We start from the raw sequence: 14,450 nt of genomic DNA, 5'->3' as shown, positions 1-14,450 counted from the left end.
CACTCCCTTGTGGACATGCCCAGCTTCCTTTGTACCTGGCAGCTTTCCTGTTCTGTATTCATCAAGCTAATCGATGTGATTCAGATGTTCCTCAAATAAAATCATTTGTCTTCAGTCTACTCCTACAAAGGACACAGATTGTACTAAAAAGGCTTTTCTGCACTTGCAGGGTACACAAAATACATGTCACTGTTCATAATGCAAGGCTTTGGCAATGCATTGATTGAATTTTTCTACACAAAAAATCCTTGCACAAGGCAACTCCTTGCGGTTTTTCCATGTGGTTAAATGAGTGCCTGTGAGAAAATTAGCAGACTGAAAGCACTGGAGACAGAAGTCTTTAAACTTACTTGCCATGGTGTGAAAAGTAATAACGAATCACCATCTCAATTCTTTGCTTCTGTGGTGACAGGGGCCACTCTAAGGTGAGAGGACAATTGTGAGCAATCAGAAGAGTGAAGATATTGTTTGAGTATTACAGTACAAAGTGTACTGTACAAACTGGTACAGTAGCCAGTCACGCCTGCTTAAAATTTTTCCAAACACAGTCTTTGTATGGTGTTTTTAGGTTCTTAGGAGAAAAATAATTGGTTATTTACAAGAGGAGGTGCTTTCTTTTTTTCTGACTTTTTTTTTTTTTTTTTTAGGAATGAGAAAGGGAAAGAAATAGGTGGAGAAGAAAACCTCAAAAGCATTACCTTCTTGCTTTTTTTCCAAGACCAAATTGGATATTAGGATTAGGGGACTCAAACTTTTTTTGCTTTGTCTTCTTCTTCTCTTCCCTCAGACCCCATCAAGTAATTCCTTAAGTATTTCTTTTGGACTTCTGCTTTAATGACACAGTTCTCTAGTATATAAAAACACCGTGCTCTGGGTTGAAGCTTAGCTATAGTTTGTTGCATCTTTCCCTCAGTATATGGATAGATGGATAGTAGATAGATGCCCTTTCTCTGGTAGATAAAAAGATGTATGAGTCTCCTTGCTCTGTCCTTGTACTTCCTGATGAAACTTTTGGAACTGAACTTTAGCACTGTTAATCTTTCTGACTAATTCAGGAGAAACTGGCCAACAGTCTAGAAGTTACTGGAGGGTTTCATCATAAACCCACAGTAGCGTGAATTTTCTCAACCTACTTTCTGGAGGAACTTGAGGTTAAAAAGAAAAAAAAAAGTCAAAGACATTTCCAAATTTCATATGAAAAAATGACCCTTTATGCTGATCCTGTTCAGAATTAGGCCCATTAACTCAGGTGAAGAATTCCCCACATTAGCATGTCTGTTTTGAGGATATGGTCATAGTAAACCTTCAAATTCTGGAAATGGCCCTGCTCCAGGAAAGCACTTAAGCATGCTTAATCGGGTACCCCATTATACAGCATACACATTATTATTGAACGAACTGTGTAAATGAAAGCCTTAAAATGCTTCACATGAATAAAAATGCAGACAAATTTTCCCTGTGGGGATTCCTCCCATGCAGGAGATATCTGCGGCTTTGCATTTTAATCAGTGAGTGGCCCGATCCGGCTCCCGCTGAAGTCAGTGGCAAAACCCACCTCATAAAATGGAAGTACATGTAGGATCTGTTGCTAACAGAGCAAAATATGAAAGGGGAAAGTTTATTCCAAGTGGGTGCTCAGATGAAGACCCATTTCCAAAGAAGAGCTTTTCTTGCATCAGGGTACTCTTCACAGCAATGCCAGAGATGGTACTGCCATTACCTTTTTACTATCCACACGTGAGTACAAAGCATAGAATCCAGTTACCACCCTTGCATGTTTGCATTTCTGCCTCCTGGTATTTCAAGTTAATAGTGAAAGAAAGCCCCAGGGCAAAGCATGATTGATGAGATAATTGACTTGAGAAGACGGTGTTGAAAGAACAGGCCAAATTCAGCTCTGACTTAAGTATTGCTTTCTCTGCTTAAGTCTGAAATGACCTAATCCAGTTCATGTGCTGTCAGAGAGTAGTGGCACAACAGCAAAGCTCTTCTGTGAGCACCATGTTCTCTACCTGTCCTATATTCCTTCCTTACTAGGCTGTCATTGAGACCTTCAGTGTGCACAGCTGAACCAGATAACCTCCTGGCTAGAGTCTGAGTTGGAGTTCATGGTACCCAGCACTTGATTCCTGCCCCGCGTGGTCATTTTCTGGGTATATGTTATGGAAAAGAGGCCCATCCCTTGCTGTCCTTCCATGTAAGCAATGGCCTCTATGGGTTTCTGCAGCATGTCTGTGGCTCTTTGCTGACAGCACAGCCCCAGGGTACCTGGAAGGGTGTTTCATGATGAGTGTGCTTGGCGTACACTGCCCTGGTCTCACTGCCCTTGGTTTATGCATTTCCCAGCAGGGAAGTCTGGTCAGGATGACTATGAAATGTCCTCTGACAATGGCACGATGTCCCTGTGGATGGTCTTGGACGAGATCCTCAGGGAGACACCACACTCTGGTCCTTAGTTTTGTTAGCTGGAAGAGTAGTTCTTCCTCATTGAGTGTGGATATGCAGAGTAAAATGTTCAATAACTAAACTTAGAAAAGAAGCTTGCTTTTCTAGGTTAAAATATTCCTACAAATATAATTGCCAAAGTACGCCACCAGCCCAAGTATATAGAGTAGCCTCGTGGAGTTTGAACTTTGGAGACGAAAGCAGCTATCCACTGATCAGGTGGTCCAAGAGGGAAAGAGTCAGGAAGCATACATCAAAAGAGGTCTGCGTAGAGCTTCGTGTCTTTATGGCACAGACATGTATAAGAATGTTTTCATATCTAAATTCAGAGCTGGCTGCCGAAAAACTTCTGTGAAGGTATTTATGTTATTGGTGGTTTGGCTGAAGCATGTTTTAGCCAATTAAATGGAGTTATTTTGTGCCGTCCTAATTGTAAGTTAGACAGGTGGTTTGTGCATGAAACATTTAATTTTCTCATGGCTCTGTCTGACTTCAGATGATGCTATAGATACTATTCTGTACCAAGATAGAAGGTGATGTAAGGGAACATGACGGATGCATTGATGGAGGAACTGAAGGGAAACATCGCAGTTCTGAACAGACTGAGGTGCTGTGAGGACATGTAAGAAAAAGAAAAAAAAAAAAGAAAAAGAAAAATAAAAACACCAAAAGCGATAAAATCCCATCTTGTTAACCAGCACTCCACTCTGGAGTTCACTCTTAACTGTTGGCATTAAGCAAGACTAGTGTTTGTTGCCATTAGTGGTTAATAAATCCATATTGTTAGGAAGATAAAGCAAGTATTTTCTTCTCATTTGTGCAGAAGTTATCAACAGAAGTACTTTGTCAAGGCAAGTGTACTTTGTCCCCATAAACAGAAAGCAGCTGTTCAATTTTTTTTTACTTATATGTGTGTGATTCCTGATGGCTTCGGTAATAGATAATCAAAGATTGACCTGATTCTCCTCCACAATTCTCAACTTATAAATTACTTTTAATCAGAAGTAAATAAGTAATTGTGAGCAGAATGGCATCTCTGTAATACAAAATAAGTTCTTAAAACCTGCAAGTGAATGTGTAAGTGTGTTTAGGGCTTTTTTTTCTTTTTTTTTTTTTTTCTTTTTTGTCTTTTCCTTGCTGGGCTTTCTGGCAGCTAGTCTCTGGGGAGGGAAAATATAATTACAATGCAAAAGTGTTTTATGGTTCTTTTCTCTGGATTATGCTAGAAATGTGAGACTGTAGTAGACATTTTATGAAATTGTTAACAATAAAGACAAACAGCAAGGAAGAGAATGAATTGAGTCGAACAGAATGCACAGGGGAAAAGATGGAGAAGTTTAAATAGAAATGTTGAGCAAATGGCCTTTTTTCTGTGGTCTTAAAAATCACCTAATAAAACATTGTTTTATTGTATAGGTGCACTAATCGTTTCTGGTTTTAATCATTATACTGCATACAATTTTCAAGCAATTTTATAGAGTCTGTTCTCAAAGGTGGCTCATGAAAATCACCTTCACAGTCCATTTGTTTAGATTCTGCAGTGTACTTGAATTGAAGCCGACCACCTCTGTTAAGGATGCAGATTGCCAAAATGCATCACTTAGCAAAATGTGGAGAGTGGTTTATTTCTCCACCAGGCTTACTCTATCAGGCAGTTTCTGTTGTTAGATCTAGATTCTCCCTTCCCACAAAGGCCACCAAAGAGCCCCATTATTGATAATGGCATGTTACTAGTATTATGCATGATGATTTATAAAGTGCAAGTCTGAAGCCATCTAATATATATTCTTAAATATATTCCCATTTTTATCTGGCTCCTTTAACCTATGTTGTCTGCTTGTTCATAATCTTTTGAGCTGCCCAGATTAGGCACACCGCATCTCTCCTCACACCTAAGCAAAGGAGCAAGCAGAGCCAGGAAGGCATCCTGTATGTAATTCTAGCTTGCTGTTAACTCAGATACTAAACACTAGGAACTGTAACGAAAGTCTCCCCATCATACTTTATCGTGTATAAGTTTAAATGGAAAATTCACACCACTATCTCATTTTTTAAAATCTATCCTTCTCCAAGCCAAGTGGCAATGTTCTTCAGTTAGTCAAAAGAAGACCTATTTGCACACCCGATTCTGTTCTTTTTGCTCTTCGTGTTGCTTTTGCAGGCAATTGGGAGCCATTATAAGCCTGATTCCATAGAAGGATGGCTAGTTACTGACTGTGGTGCGTACTCATCAGAGTCTTCAAGCAAGGCTTTAATAACATCAAGGAACTAGCAAAGAATGAGGTTGAAAAGGGTGCCAAAAAAGAGGATAAAAATCAGTCTAGTAATGGCAGCAGCATTCTAGGTCAAACGAGCTTTGCAGAGGTCAGGGAGGATTTTACAGTCATGGAAGAAAAGACTGTGGGAAAGAAATAGTGATAATAAAATCCTGTATGTTAATTTTCCCCTGTTTGAAAATCTGTTTTGCATAATTTCAGATTTTTTTCTTTATTTTCCTGTTTGTAAGGTGGTAAAAATAAAGGGCTGAAATGGGAGGGCAGCCATTTCCTCTGAGCCTTCAAAGAGACAGTAGACACACTTACCTAGTGTTGCTCTGAGAGAGAGACTTCACAAAAAAAAATCAGCATAAATTTGAAAGGGAAATGAAACATTGGTGCACAAACCCTTGTGGTCACTTGTACATGGAAAAAACAGTGGAGGAACCAGAATACCCTTGGCTTGATCCTATCCTCTATTGCATTTGATGTAGGGAACACCACTGACAAAAAAGCTTTTGCAGAAACTACAAAACTACCTTTTTGTTTAGGAATCAACAAACAGCAGACAAGGAGAAGTGAGAAATGCTTAACTGGCTCAGATTAGTAAGGCAGGTGGAATTGGTCCCTCTTGCATTTATTTTTCAACCACGGAAAAGCAGAGTAGATCTGGGTAGCTAAGTTAAGTGTGGTCAGCTTAGGATTGACTATGGAAATGTTGTAGATCTATGGTGTGTATATAATTATACTCCGTATGTACCTTTTTGTTGATGTGTGTAGTGAGATGTCCTTTGTGAGGCTTCATTTTTCTTATTGACTAGTGTGCAAAGGAATAGATTTATTTCTGTTTGCATATTTTTTGCATCGAGAAGGACTGCATTTAAAGAGCCTGTTGGCAAAGAAAACATGTGGGGCATAAGGCAAGGAAGGAGACCGAAAATCTCTCATTATGTGAGAATTGGGAGTCACATGCATGACTGTGTGAGTCAACAACGTGCCCTCATGGTGATGAAGCACTAACCACATACTGGATTGCACTAACAAGAGCATAACCAGCAGATCAAGGGAAATGATTATTCCCGTCTACTTGGCTGCCATGAAGCCACATGTGTGTTCATTGTCCAAAAGTGGGTTCAGTTTTGAATTCTCTCAAACAAGATACTGACAAACTGGAGCAGAAGCAGCTGAGTCTGGTAGGTCTCTAAGATGGCAGTCTGGATCACATGTACTTGGAGGTGCTGAGGCACAACAGGGCTTTTTCAGCCTGCAAAAGGGAAGGGTCAGGAGGATTTGAATGCTATCACAGAAATGAATCTGTAGGAAGAAGAAGACCAAGCCAGACTCAGAGATCACTGCAAAAGGATAAGAGGCAACAATTACAACTTGCAGTAAGAAAAAAATAATAATTTGTTATAAGAAAAAGTTCTTTATGGGGAGAAGCATTAAACATTACCCAGGGAACGATTTATGATTTTTCAGAGAGTCTATGGAGTCTCTGGGCTTGGGGATTTTAAAAACTCAGCTTCTCAATATCCTGAGAAACCTCATCTAAGCTGGAAGACAGCTTTGCTTTGAGGAGGATGACCTCCAGAGGTTCTTTCCAAATGAAGTTTTTCCTGTGATTCTATGAGGTAAATGAACAGATCCAACACTAAGCTGCCCTGCATCCTCATTTTGGAGGAGGGCTAGAGCTGCAAAGCATCCTCACCACAGGCTTTCTAGGACATGCATTCAGTTTTTGCAAGGCATTTACAAAATTGAGAGAGGAGTGCTTCAGAGCTTGATCTGTTCTCCCACTTCCCCCATGCTGTTGTTAATATATAACAGTTGTCATTTGTTTTCTTTTTTTTTTCTTTCAATTGAAAACAAAATGGAAGTAGGCATGTAGGCTCAAGTATGCTAAGAAATATATTGAATTAGATTGATCTAAACTGTCATAAATAAAGAGAAGGCAGCCCATTCTGTCTTGTATTTTAACTCCTACCTAAACCTACAAGTTTTTGGTTGATGAGCAAAACGAGTAAAATGTAACCAGAACATATTGTACTTGTATGAAAACTCTTACTGTACTCCTGTGTTGCTCATTTGTATAATCTCTGTTAATCGTTGCCATAATATATGCTTTCTTTTACCATTTTTCCACCAGGCTTCTTCTGAGTGTATGAAAAAATTCATGCTATTTTTTTAATACTGGTCTTTTGTGATGGTCCAACTTTTTACTGCCAGTGCAAATAATTAGAGCAATGTTTCTTTCTCTTACTAGAAGTTTTAAGTACTGTCAGTAAAATAATTATGTTGTAATTTGGGGATCATTTTAAGAATTAATATTCTTTAACATCGTGAAGTTTGTAACGTTTTTTACAATTTTATTGTAATAGGCCATTTGAACTACAGCAAAGCAATTTTAATCCATGAAAAGAAAGTTTTTGGCAGTGGAACAAGTGATGAAAGAAATTGGAAAATAATTGCCAACCTCCTAGAGAGCAAAAACTCAGAAGAATTATAGGAACTCTGCATCTGTAAAACGAGTACAAAGTTCCAGTTAGCCACCATGTTAGGGTTATATCATCTGCTACGTCTTAAAAAATGCCTTTGGATGTACTGTTTCTATCATTAATGAATGTGACAATAAACAACCAGCAGTGCTGTAAAAGCAGGAGGTCACAGCACTTAGCAAACAGTTAGGCTTTGGCAAGTAAAGAATTAGCTCTGCGCCCATTGGACTCAGAGGGAGGGACAGTTTGGGCTTTAATGACATGGACTCAGTTCTGATTTTGTACATCTGGGTAGGACATGCGTCCTTTGAACACTGAAGTCTGATTTCAGTCTCACGTGAAGTAAATGGTGGTAATTTTCATAGTAGTAATCAAAGTGAGAATGTCACCCATGATAGTCTTCACGTATTGAATTCAGCCTTCATATCTGAAAGTGTTGATTGGCATTTAAACTAGGTGAGGTTTATCTGCCTCCCCATCATTGGCATTCTGTATGAGTAATGTGTACATATATGCAATATCAGGCTGCAGGAGTGCAGATACGGCTCTCCTAAACTCCAAGCTCGGTGTTTTCCTAATTACTTACAGCCTATTGAGATTAAAGCGACAAGATCTCTTTTGTGTTAAACAAGAAGCTTGCATTCTTTACTGATGAGCTACTCTCCTCTTTCCTTCCTGATGATCAGTGGCAGCATTCCTGCAGCACCCCCCCCCCCCAAGAAAGCCTTTGTTGGTTGTGGCTGACCTAATTGTGCGGCCTGCTGGTGCTGTGCCGGAGCTGGTAGCTGTGCTGCTGTGGCGCTCCTCTGGGCACTGCAGCTTCTGCAGCCCAGTGCTGGGGGAGTGCAGGGCACCGAAGGACCCCCCAGCTTCAGGTACGGATGAGATGTCACACAAGTTTGAGCCGGACTTGGAGACTGCAGGCCATGTTCTGCATCCTTCAAAATACTGCACCCCACCTGAAGCCGATGCAGTGGGTTACGAGGTACTGAAAGAAGAGCTTGGTGTTGTCATGCCTTTAGAAATGCAGGTAGTCTTCTGAGTTACAGCACTGTTTCAGTGACACGTTGTCCATGGCAATCATTGTGTTCCCAGTCCTGGAGTATTTACTCAATATTCTGCATCTTAGCCTGGGTATTTCGTGTCTGCATAAGGACTTGAAGATCAGGGCCCAAACTGAAGTCATTTTAGTGTTGTGACAAAGAAGAGTGAAACAAACATTGGGATTTGTCTTTGTTCAACCAACAAATTACCTCAGTTGGCTGCCATCACTGTGGTCACACAGTGCTCAGTGTGTGGTATTGTTCCGCAGGTGTGCTCACTCTGAAAAAGAAAATCACAAAAATTGCAGAATTGCATCTACTACAACGCATTACCCAGCGTGCTGTGTAAAACTGGAAAGTTGTAAAAGCTACTTTCTGACTTCCAGAGTCAAGACCACTCAGTAAGCTGGGGAAGGCTTTTTTCATGCCATGTATTTACCCAGCAAGCTGCTTTGTCCCCGTGCAGCCTGGCCATCTTCAATTTGCACTGGTGGAGACTTAATCAAATGTGTAGAAGGAAGAGCGGGTTCTCACTTCATCCATCCAAGGATCACACCACTTAAAAACAGCTGAAACAAGGTTGTTAACATGACACACAACTTCAGCAGTCAGGTTTTAAGTGTGTGCCTTCGTGTTCAGATGAGTGGTAGTGGCAATCAAAACGTTTTACCTCAGCCAGCAGCTCTGCTGACATGTGTTAACTATATTAAGAATTAATGGATCCTCTCAGTGAAAATAAAAGATGAGGGAACTGCTTTGACAAACCGATAGGCTTGAAGAGAGGGAGACATTTTGGTTTTGTGTGAGCACAGGGAATTTAATCATCGAATAGAAAGATGTCTTTCTGTATTCCCGTGTTTCAGGTTGAAGTTGTTGAACAAGGAGGTGCTTTCAGTGGACTGGATGACTCAGCTACTGAGATCCAGGCATATCAGATAGGGATCGAATCACACATGGACCCTGATAATAACAGAATTGGTTTTTATTCTGACAGTATGTGGGAAGAAGGGGCTGGAGGGTGGAGGATAAAACCAGTGAGAGACTAGAGTGTAGTTACTATCTATATTCCTGAGCAGAAAGATGCAGGAAATAGTTGCAGGCAGGCAAAGAGAGGACCCATAAATGAGAGAGACAGCTCAGGAGGAAAAGCCTGTCTGTCACCTTGGTGTCGGGAACTGGAAGAAGGTTCTTTGTCATGCCAGCTACAGGGTGGAGCTCATTTATGCTAGTAACAATAGATGTGGCCAGTATTACATAGAGGTCTTTTTGCATCAAAATATACTGCATTGTGCATTACTCCAAAACTTCCCATCTGCTTCCACTGTTTAACTTCCACTTGTGGCTTCTTTTCTTTACCATGCTTTACTTTGTTCTGTTTTCAACCTATTGTAGCTTTTACTGGCGCTTGTTGTTGTTTGATTGAAAGCCAAGTAGGCCATACACTCTTACCTTTTTTACCATTTGCTGTCTATTTTTGTTTGTGCTTATTTCTTGGCATTTAATGTCAAATTATTCTTATTTCTCCCTGATATAGGTGTTTTCCTAACTGTTACTCTGTCTTGGAGCATACTGTAATCCGTCAGTGACGCATACTTTTTTTCTGTAACAGATATTTTTACATGGAACAATCTCTTGGATTAAATCTGGAATGTAGAGCTAATGTTACAGAAAATAAGGTCAAAGAAATCAAGTAACATTACTTCCAAAGTCACGATAGAGTCTTTGGATCATCTCCCATCATTAATATTAATGCTTGACAGCACTTATGACTTTAATCATGATTTGTAACCCTGTGAATTTTATTGCTTCTGCTGTCAGAAATCAATTTCAGTACTTAATGGCATCTTGTAACCTCAGTCAAGGAGAATGTTGGTTTGATTTTTATTTTAGTTTTACTCAAGGCTTCGCTGCTAAGCTACGCCCTTACAAAATTATTTCTATAATACTTTAACAAAGTTGTTTTCAGTTCCCTGACCTAAAGAGAATACTTTTATTTATAATGCAGAATTAGTTCCCCCTATTCATCATTTTCACTGACCTGTAGTTTCATGTGTAGTTCAAAAACTTGTAGATTATGACCTTATAAACAGTGAAGTGTATGTTAAATCTTAATCATACTTGTAGACGTGGGACTTCTCATATAATTAACATCCACCACAACTGTCTGCAGGATCAGACCATAACCAATTCTGTAACCTTCCTTTTGCTTACTGAGGTTGAAGAAGAGAATGGAGCACACTTATAATTCCCAATTAAACATTCAGATTAGTCTTTATTGATTCCTCTTGATCAAAAGAAGTGTGTTTAGGCGTGATGCTGTCTTCAGTCACTCAGAAGTTATTGACCTTATTGGGAATTCCCCTTTAAAGGCATAATTGCAGGATGGAATCCAGAGTTGTAGAATTCCTAAGGGTAATAACAAAGTTGTATTTTTCACACATACAAAAAAAAAAAAAAAAAAAAAAGTAGATAATAGGAACCAAACTAAAAAACTAAATCGGAGCATAAAATGCTATATCTAATCATCTATCATCACTTGCAGTGATGTTACAGTTAAACATACAGAGGGCATATCCCTTGATCTCCTATATAAACAACTGAAAGTTGGAAAAGGTTCTGCTTTAAGTTGTCTACCTTTCTGTAACACTTACTAGGTTTTGTATACTTTGCAAAGAGGTGATTGTTATTCTCCCACTTAACACGTAGCAAATTGAAGCCTGGTAAAATAAAGTAACCCACAGAGTGGGCCAGCAATAAAAAAAACTATTTTACAAATTCAGTTTCCTAACTAGGAAATGCAGCCCATTTTTACTTCTGTATGGACTTCTTATGGGAATTTTTTATTTTATTTTTTACATACAATATCAGTTAAATTTATCTTCATGCTTCATTGGAAGGAGCTGAGACCTTGCATTTCTCGAATTCCTCAAGAAGCTGTCCCTAGAGAGTTGTTTCTTCAGAAAAGTAAGGAAGATGATACGAACATTATAAAACCCAAACTCCACAGGACATGCATGGCAAAACACCTTTCTAGAAGTAAAGAAGGATGAAATTTTTGTCACTTTGCAAATCATCTCTATCATGTATACAGATATTGAGCACCATTCTACTATTTCTAATGGATTTCATGTATTATTTTTCTAGGTATAAAGCAATAGATCTGTCCTTGGTTTATTTGCTAATGACTTTCAGCTAACTTTCCTTGCTGTATTTCATTTAGAGAGCCTGCTGCCTGCACATGATAATGCTTATGCAGTGGATGACACAGTTATGGAGCTATCTGAGGTAGAAGAAACAGCATCAGAAAGCAGCTGTTTTGCATCAGAGGACACCACGGAAGACTCAGGTGTTGTGAGCTCCCCATCTGACATTGTATCTTTGGATTCACAAAATGACAGCATGAAGTCAAGAGACATAAAGCTGGTCAATGGCTACGTGGACTCAGCTGAGGCAGATGCAATGTGTGGCACAGAGACATGCCCTGTAAAGAAGACCTGCTGCAGTAACATGGGATATGACAGTGCTCCACAGAGGTAAAGATTCATTTGCGGTTGGCTTTTAGAGAATATCTTGCATATCCTCCTTGTAGGGAATCTTTTAAGAAAACCAACTTCTTCTTTCTTCTGCTCTTTCATAAACCACTGCCAATGCCAAGTGACTCCTCCCAGTGAAAAAACTCTCTGCCAAATCCCCTCCAGTAACATACTTGTAGCAACAGGCAAAGGTCACTTTTCTGTTTGAACTTGTAGTTACATTTCTTGCTAAAGACTGCTGCCCTCCAGAGTTAATTTCTCCAAGAAGTTTGAAATAATTTTGTTTCAGTTTGCTGTATTTTGTGGTTCTGATATGAAGCACTTAAAATGATACTTTGTATTGATCTAGAAAAATTACATGCAGGTCATATAATGAAAAATGTGTAAAATGGAAAAATTCAAGTCATTGAAAACCAGGTAGAAAAGAATTGTGTTCAGTGAAATTTGGGGGCTTATTTGTGGGTGTGTGCATGCATATGTATGTTCACCTAATGCTAACCTCCATTGATGTTGTACCTTGTTTTTTTTTCTTTTTTTTTTTTTTCCCAGCATATTTCCTTTTTTTTTTTTTTTTTTTTTAATAAATATTTTACTTAAGTTTTTGCAAGAAAATACGAGAACCTGGAATTTAACTAGAAACTGCCCTCAAGCAGAAGTGACTCTGACACTGTTTGTTTGCCAAAACTCACATAGTTGGTGGCAGGGCTGCAGAAGGAACCCAAAATTTATAGGACTTTGCAAATACAAACTGGCCAAATAGGAAGCTGTGCCTCCAGCAAGGAGGGTGGCCTGGTAGTACTGACAGGGATCCGCTCTGTGTGATGCTGCAGAGTCATGGGACAGGGGCCAGAAATTCCTCTGAATTCTCAGTTGACACAAAGTCTGTGCTTTCTGGTCTCTCTCCATTCAGCTGCTAATCTGTAGCCCCTTCATAAGAACATGTATCATGACCTAGTTATTTCCTTCCACACATTTCTGAGGGAGAACTTCATCCTGGATCATGCAGTGGACGATAAATTAGGGATAAATTAGGGATAAATTAGGCCAAAGTCAGTATTTAACCTATTGGAATGATCTCAGGGCTTTTCTTTTCCCATCAATATCAAGGGGAACAAGGTCAAGTCTCATTTAAATACTTCTTCAATAATACATTATTCTCAGCATTTGTCCTTCTACAGTTTCTTAGGTCTTGATACAGTCTCTGTTTGGAGGGTTTGATAGGCTAATATAGTAGCTACAGTGAACCTTCCAGACTCAGTCTGAAAAATCAACCCTTTAATTTCAGTAGTAAAATAATTAAGCAGTAGCAACTTTCCTCAAAATCCAGGTTCTAAACTGGTTAGAAAAACACACATGCACATTTAGGGGGAAAAAAAAAAGAAAAAGAAAAGATTACCATAATATTGAACAAAGACATCAAAGCATGGTGCTGTAAGAACAATCCTAATCAGTGGCCTCATCTAGCTTTGAAACTAGCCCTGCTTGGACTATGCTACTAACCTAAACTTTTGTGATTCTAGCATTTGAAATAATCTGTATTTAACTATAATTAAAAAGGAGAGGTTTTAGGCTGGAAGAGGAGAAAGTTTTGTTGTTCAGGGAGTGAAGCTATTTTTCATGAATCATGTTTTTTTGGGGGGGCTCTGGGACAGAAAAATTATTTCAGATCACCTTTAGGAGTGAGTAGCAGTCTAACATTTGTGATTGATTCTAGTCGTATGGCAGCAATCACTTAGGCTGCCACAGCAGAGATACTGGTAGTAAAATCTTTTAAACTTTTGCGCTCTGAATGTGCCAGCAGTGTTTGAAGGTAAATCCAGCACTCCCCCTAACATGTGTTTATAAACAAACCAGCTGTGAAAATTGTGCTTTTCTAAATCCTTTTGAGGTCAGCTTGCTAAGTGTTTAAAAGTCACTTCATAAGTGTGGAGGGGAAGAAAAAATAGTTGTGTTTTTTGGTGGTTGTTTTTTCTTTTTAAGCTATTCATATTAAATGCTTGTTCTGGTGGGATTTAAATCAATTCTGAGTACAATTTGGGGTACAGCCAATTTGGAGAACATCAACGTCAACTTCTGCTGTCAGAGCAGCCACCACCCCAATAACAAAATCTGTTGGGAGCTCTGAGATTATATGTAATTCTTGTGATGAATGGGCTACTATCAGGACCAACAAGCCTTCTAAATTCCCAGACAGGTCAAAGTGCAGTTTTTATGAATTATCGATACCAACCTATACAGAGTTTTAAATGTGTTTCAAAAGCTGCAGAACTTCAAGGAAAAATTTACATGTAGTTTCTTAATTCCTTTGTCTTCTTCCCTGTACCTAGATCTAACTCAATTCTAAAAAGAGGATAAGAACAAAGAAATTTGGAGAGTATGTCACTGCTGTAGAGAAACAGTAGCTAGCAGCAGTGAATTGGAGTCCTTGAGTTCTGAGCTCCACTGAAGCCAGAAATTGCAGTGAGTGACTAATGTGGCCCAGACTTGGGGGGAAAAAAGTTAATAAGAATAATGGAAATATTTAGCTTATCACTTTAAACTATAAAGCTGACTAAAATCTGGGCTTTTCACGCTGTGAAATAACTGTAGTGCTGTATACTAAAATCATTTTGTACTGTGTGGGTAATGAGAACCACCCTTAAAGTGGAAGCAAATCATATTTAGAGTGTGAAGAGGCTA

At 39.1% G+C, this 14,450-nt stretch overlaps 1 protein-coding gene across 15 annotated transcripts in view; it reads left to right on the top strand.

Moving 5' to 3' along the window:
* The window catches only part of COBL (cordon-bleu WH2 repeat protein), a 152,408-nt gene that overhangs the window by 116,700 nt on the left and 21,258 nt on the right, over positions 1-14,450 (top strand). For all 15 annotated transcript variants that reach the window (XM_084508434.1, XM_084508435.1, XM_084508438.1 and 12 more), the window contains one exon: positions 11,459-11,771. In XM_084508434.1, the coding sequence (XP_084364560.1) occupies positions 11,459-11,771 (313 nt within the window). The remainder of the gene's footprint in view (positions 1-11,458; positions 11,772-14,450) is intronic.

This window comes from Aythya ferina, assembly GCF_964211825.1.
Source record: "Aythya ferina genome assembly, chromosome: 2".
Classification (NCBI taxonomy): domain Eukaryota; kingdom Metazoa; phylum Chordata; class Aves; order Anseriformes; family Anatidae; genus Aythya; species Aythya ferina.
This window is presented reverse-complemented; position numbering and strand designations above follow the sequence as displayed.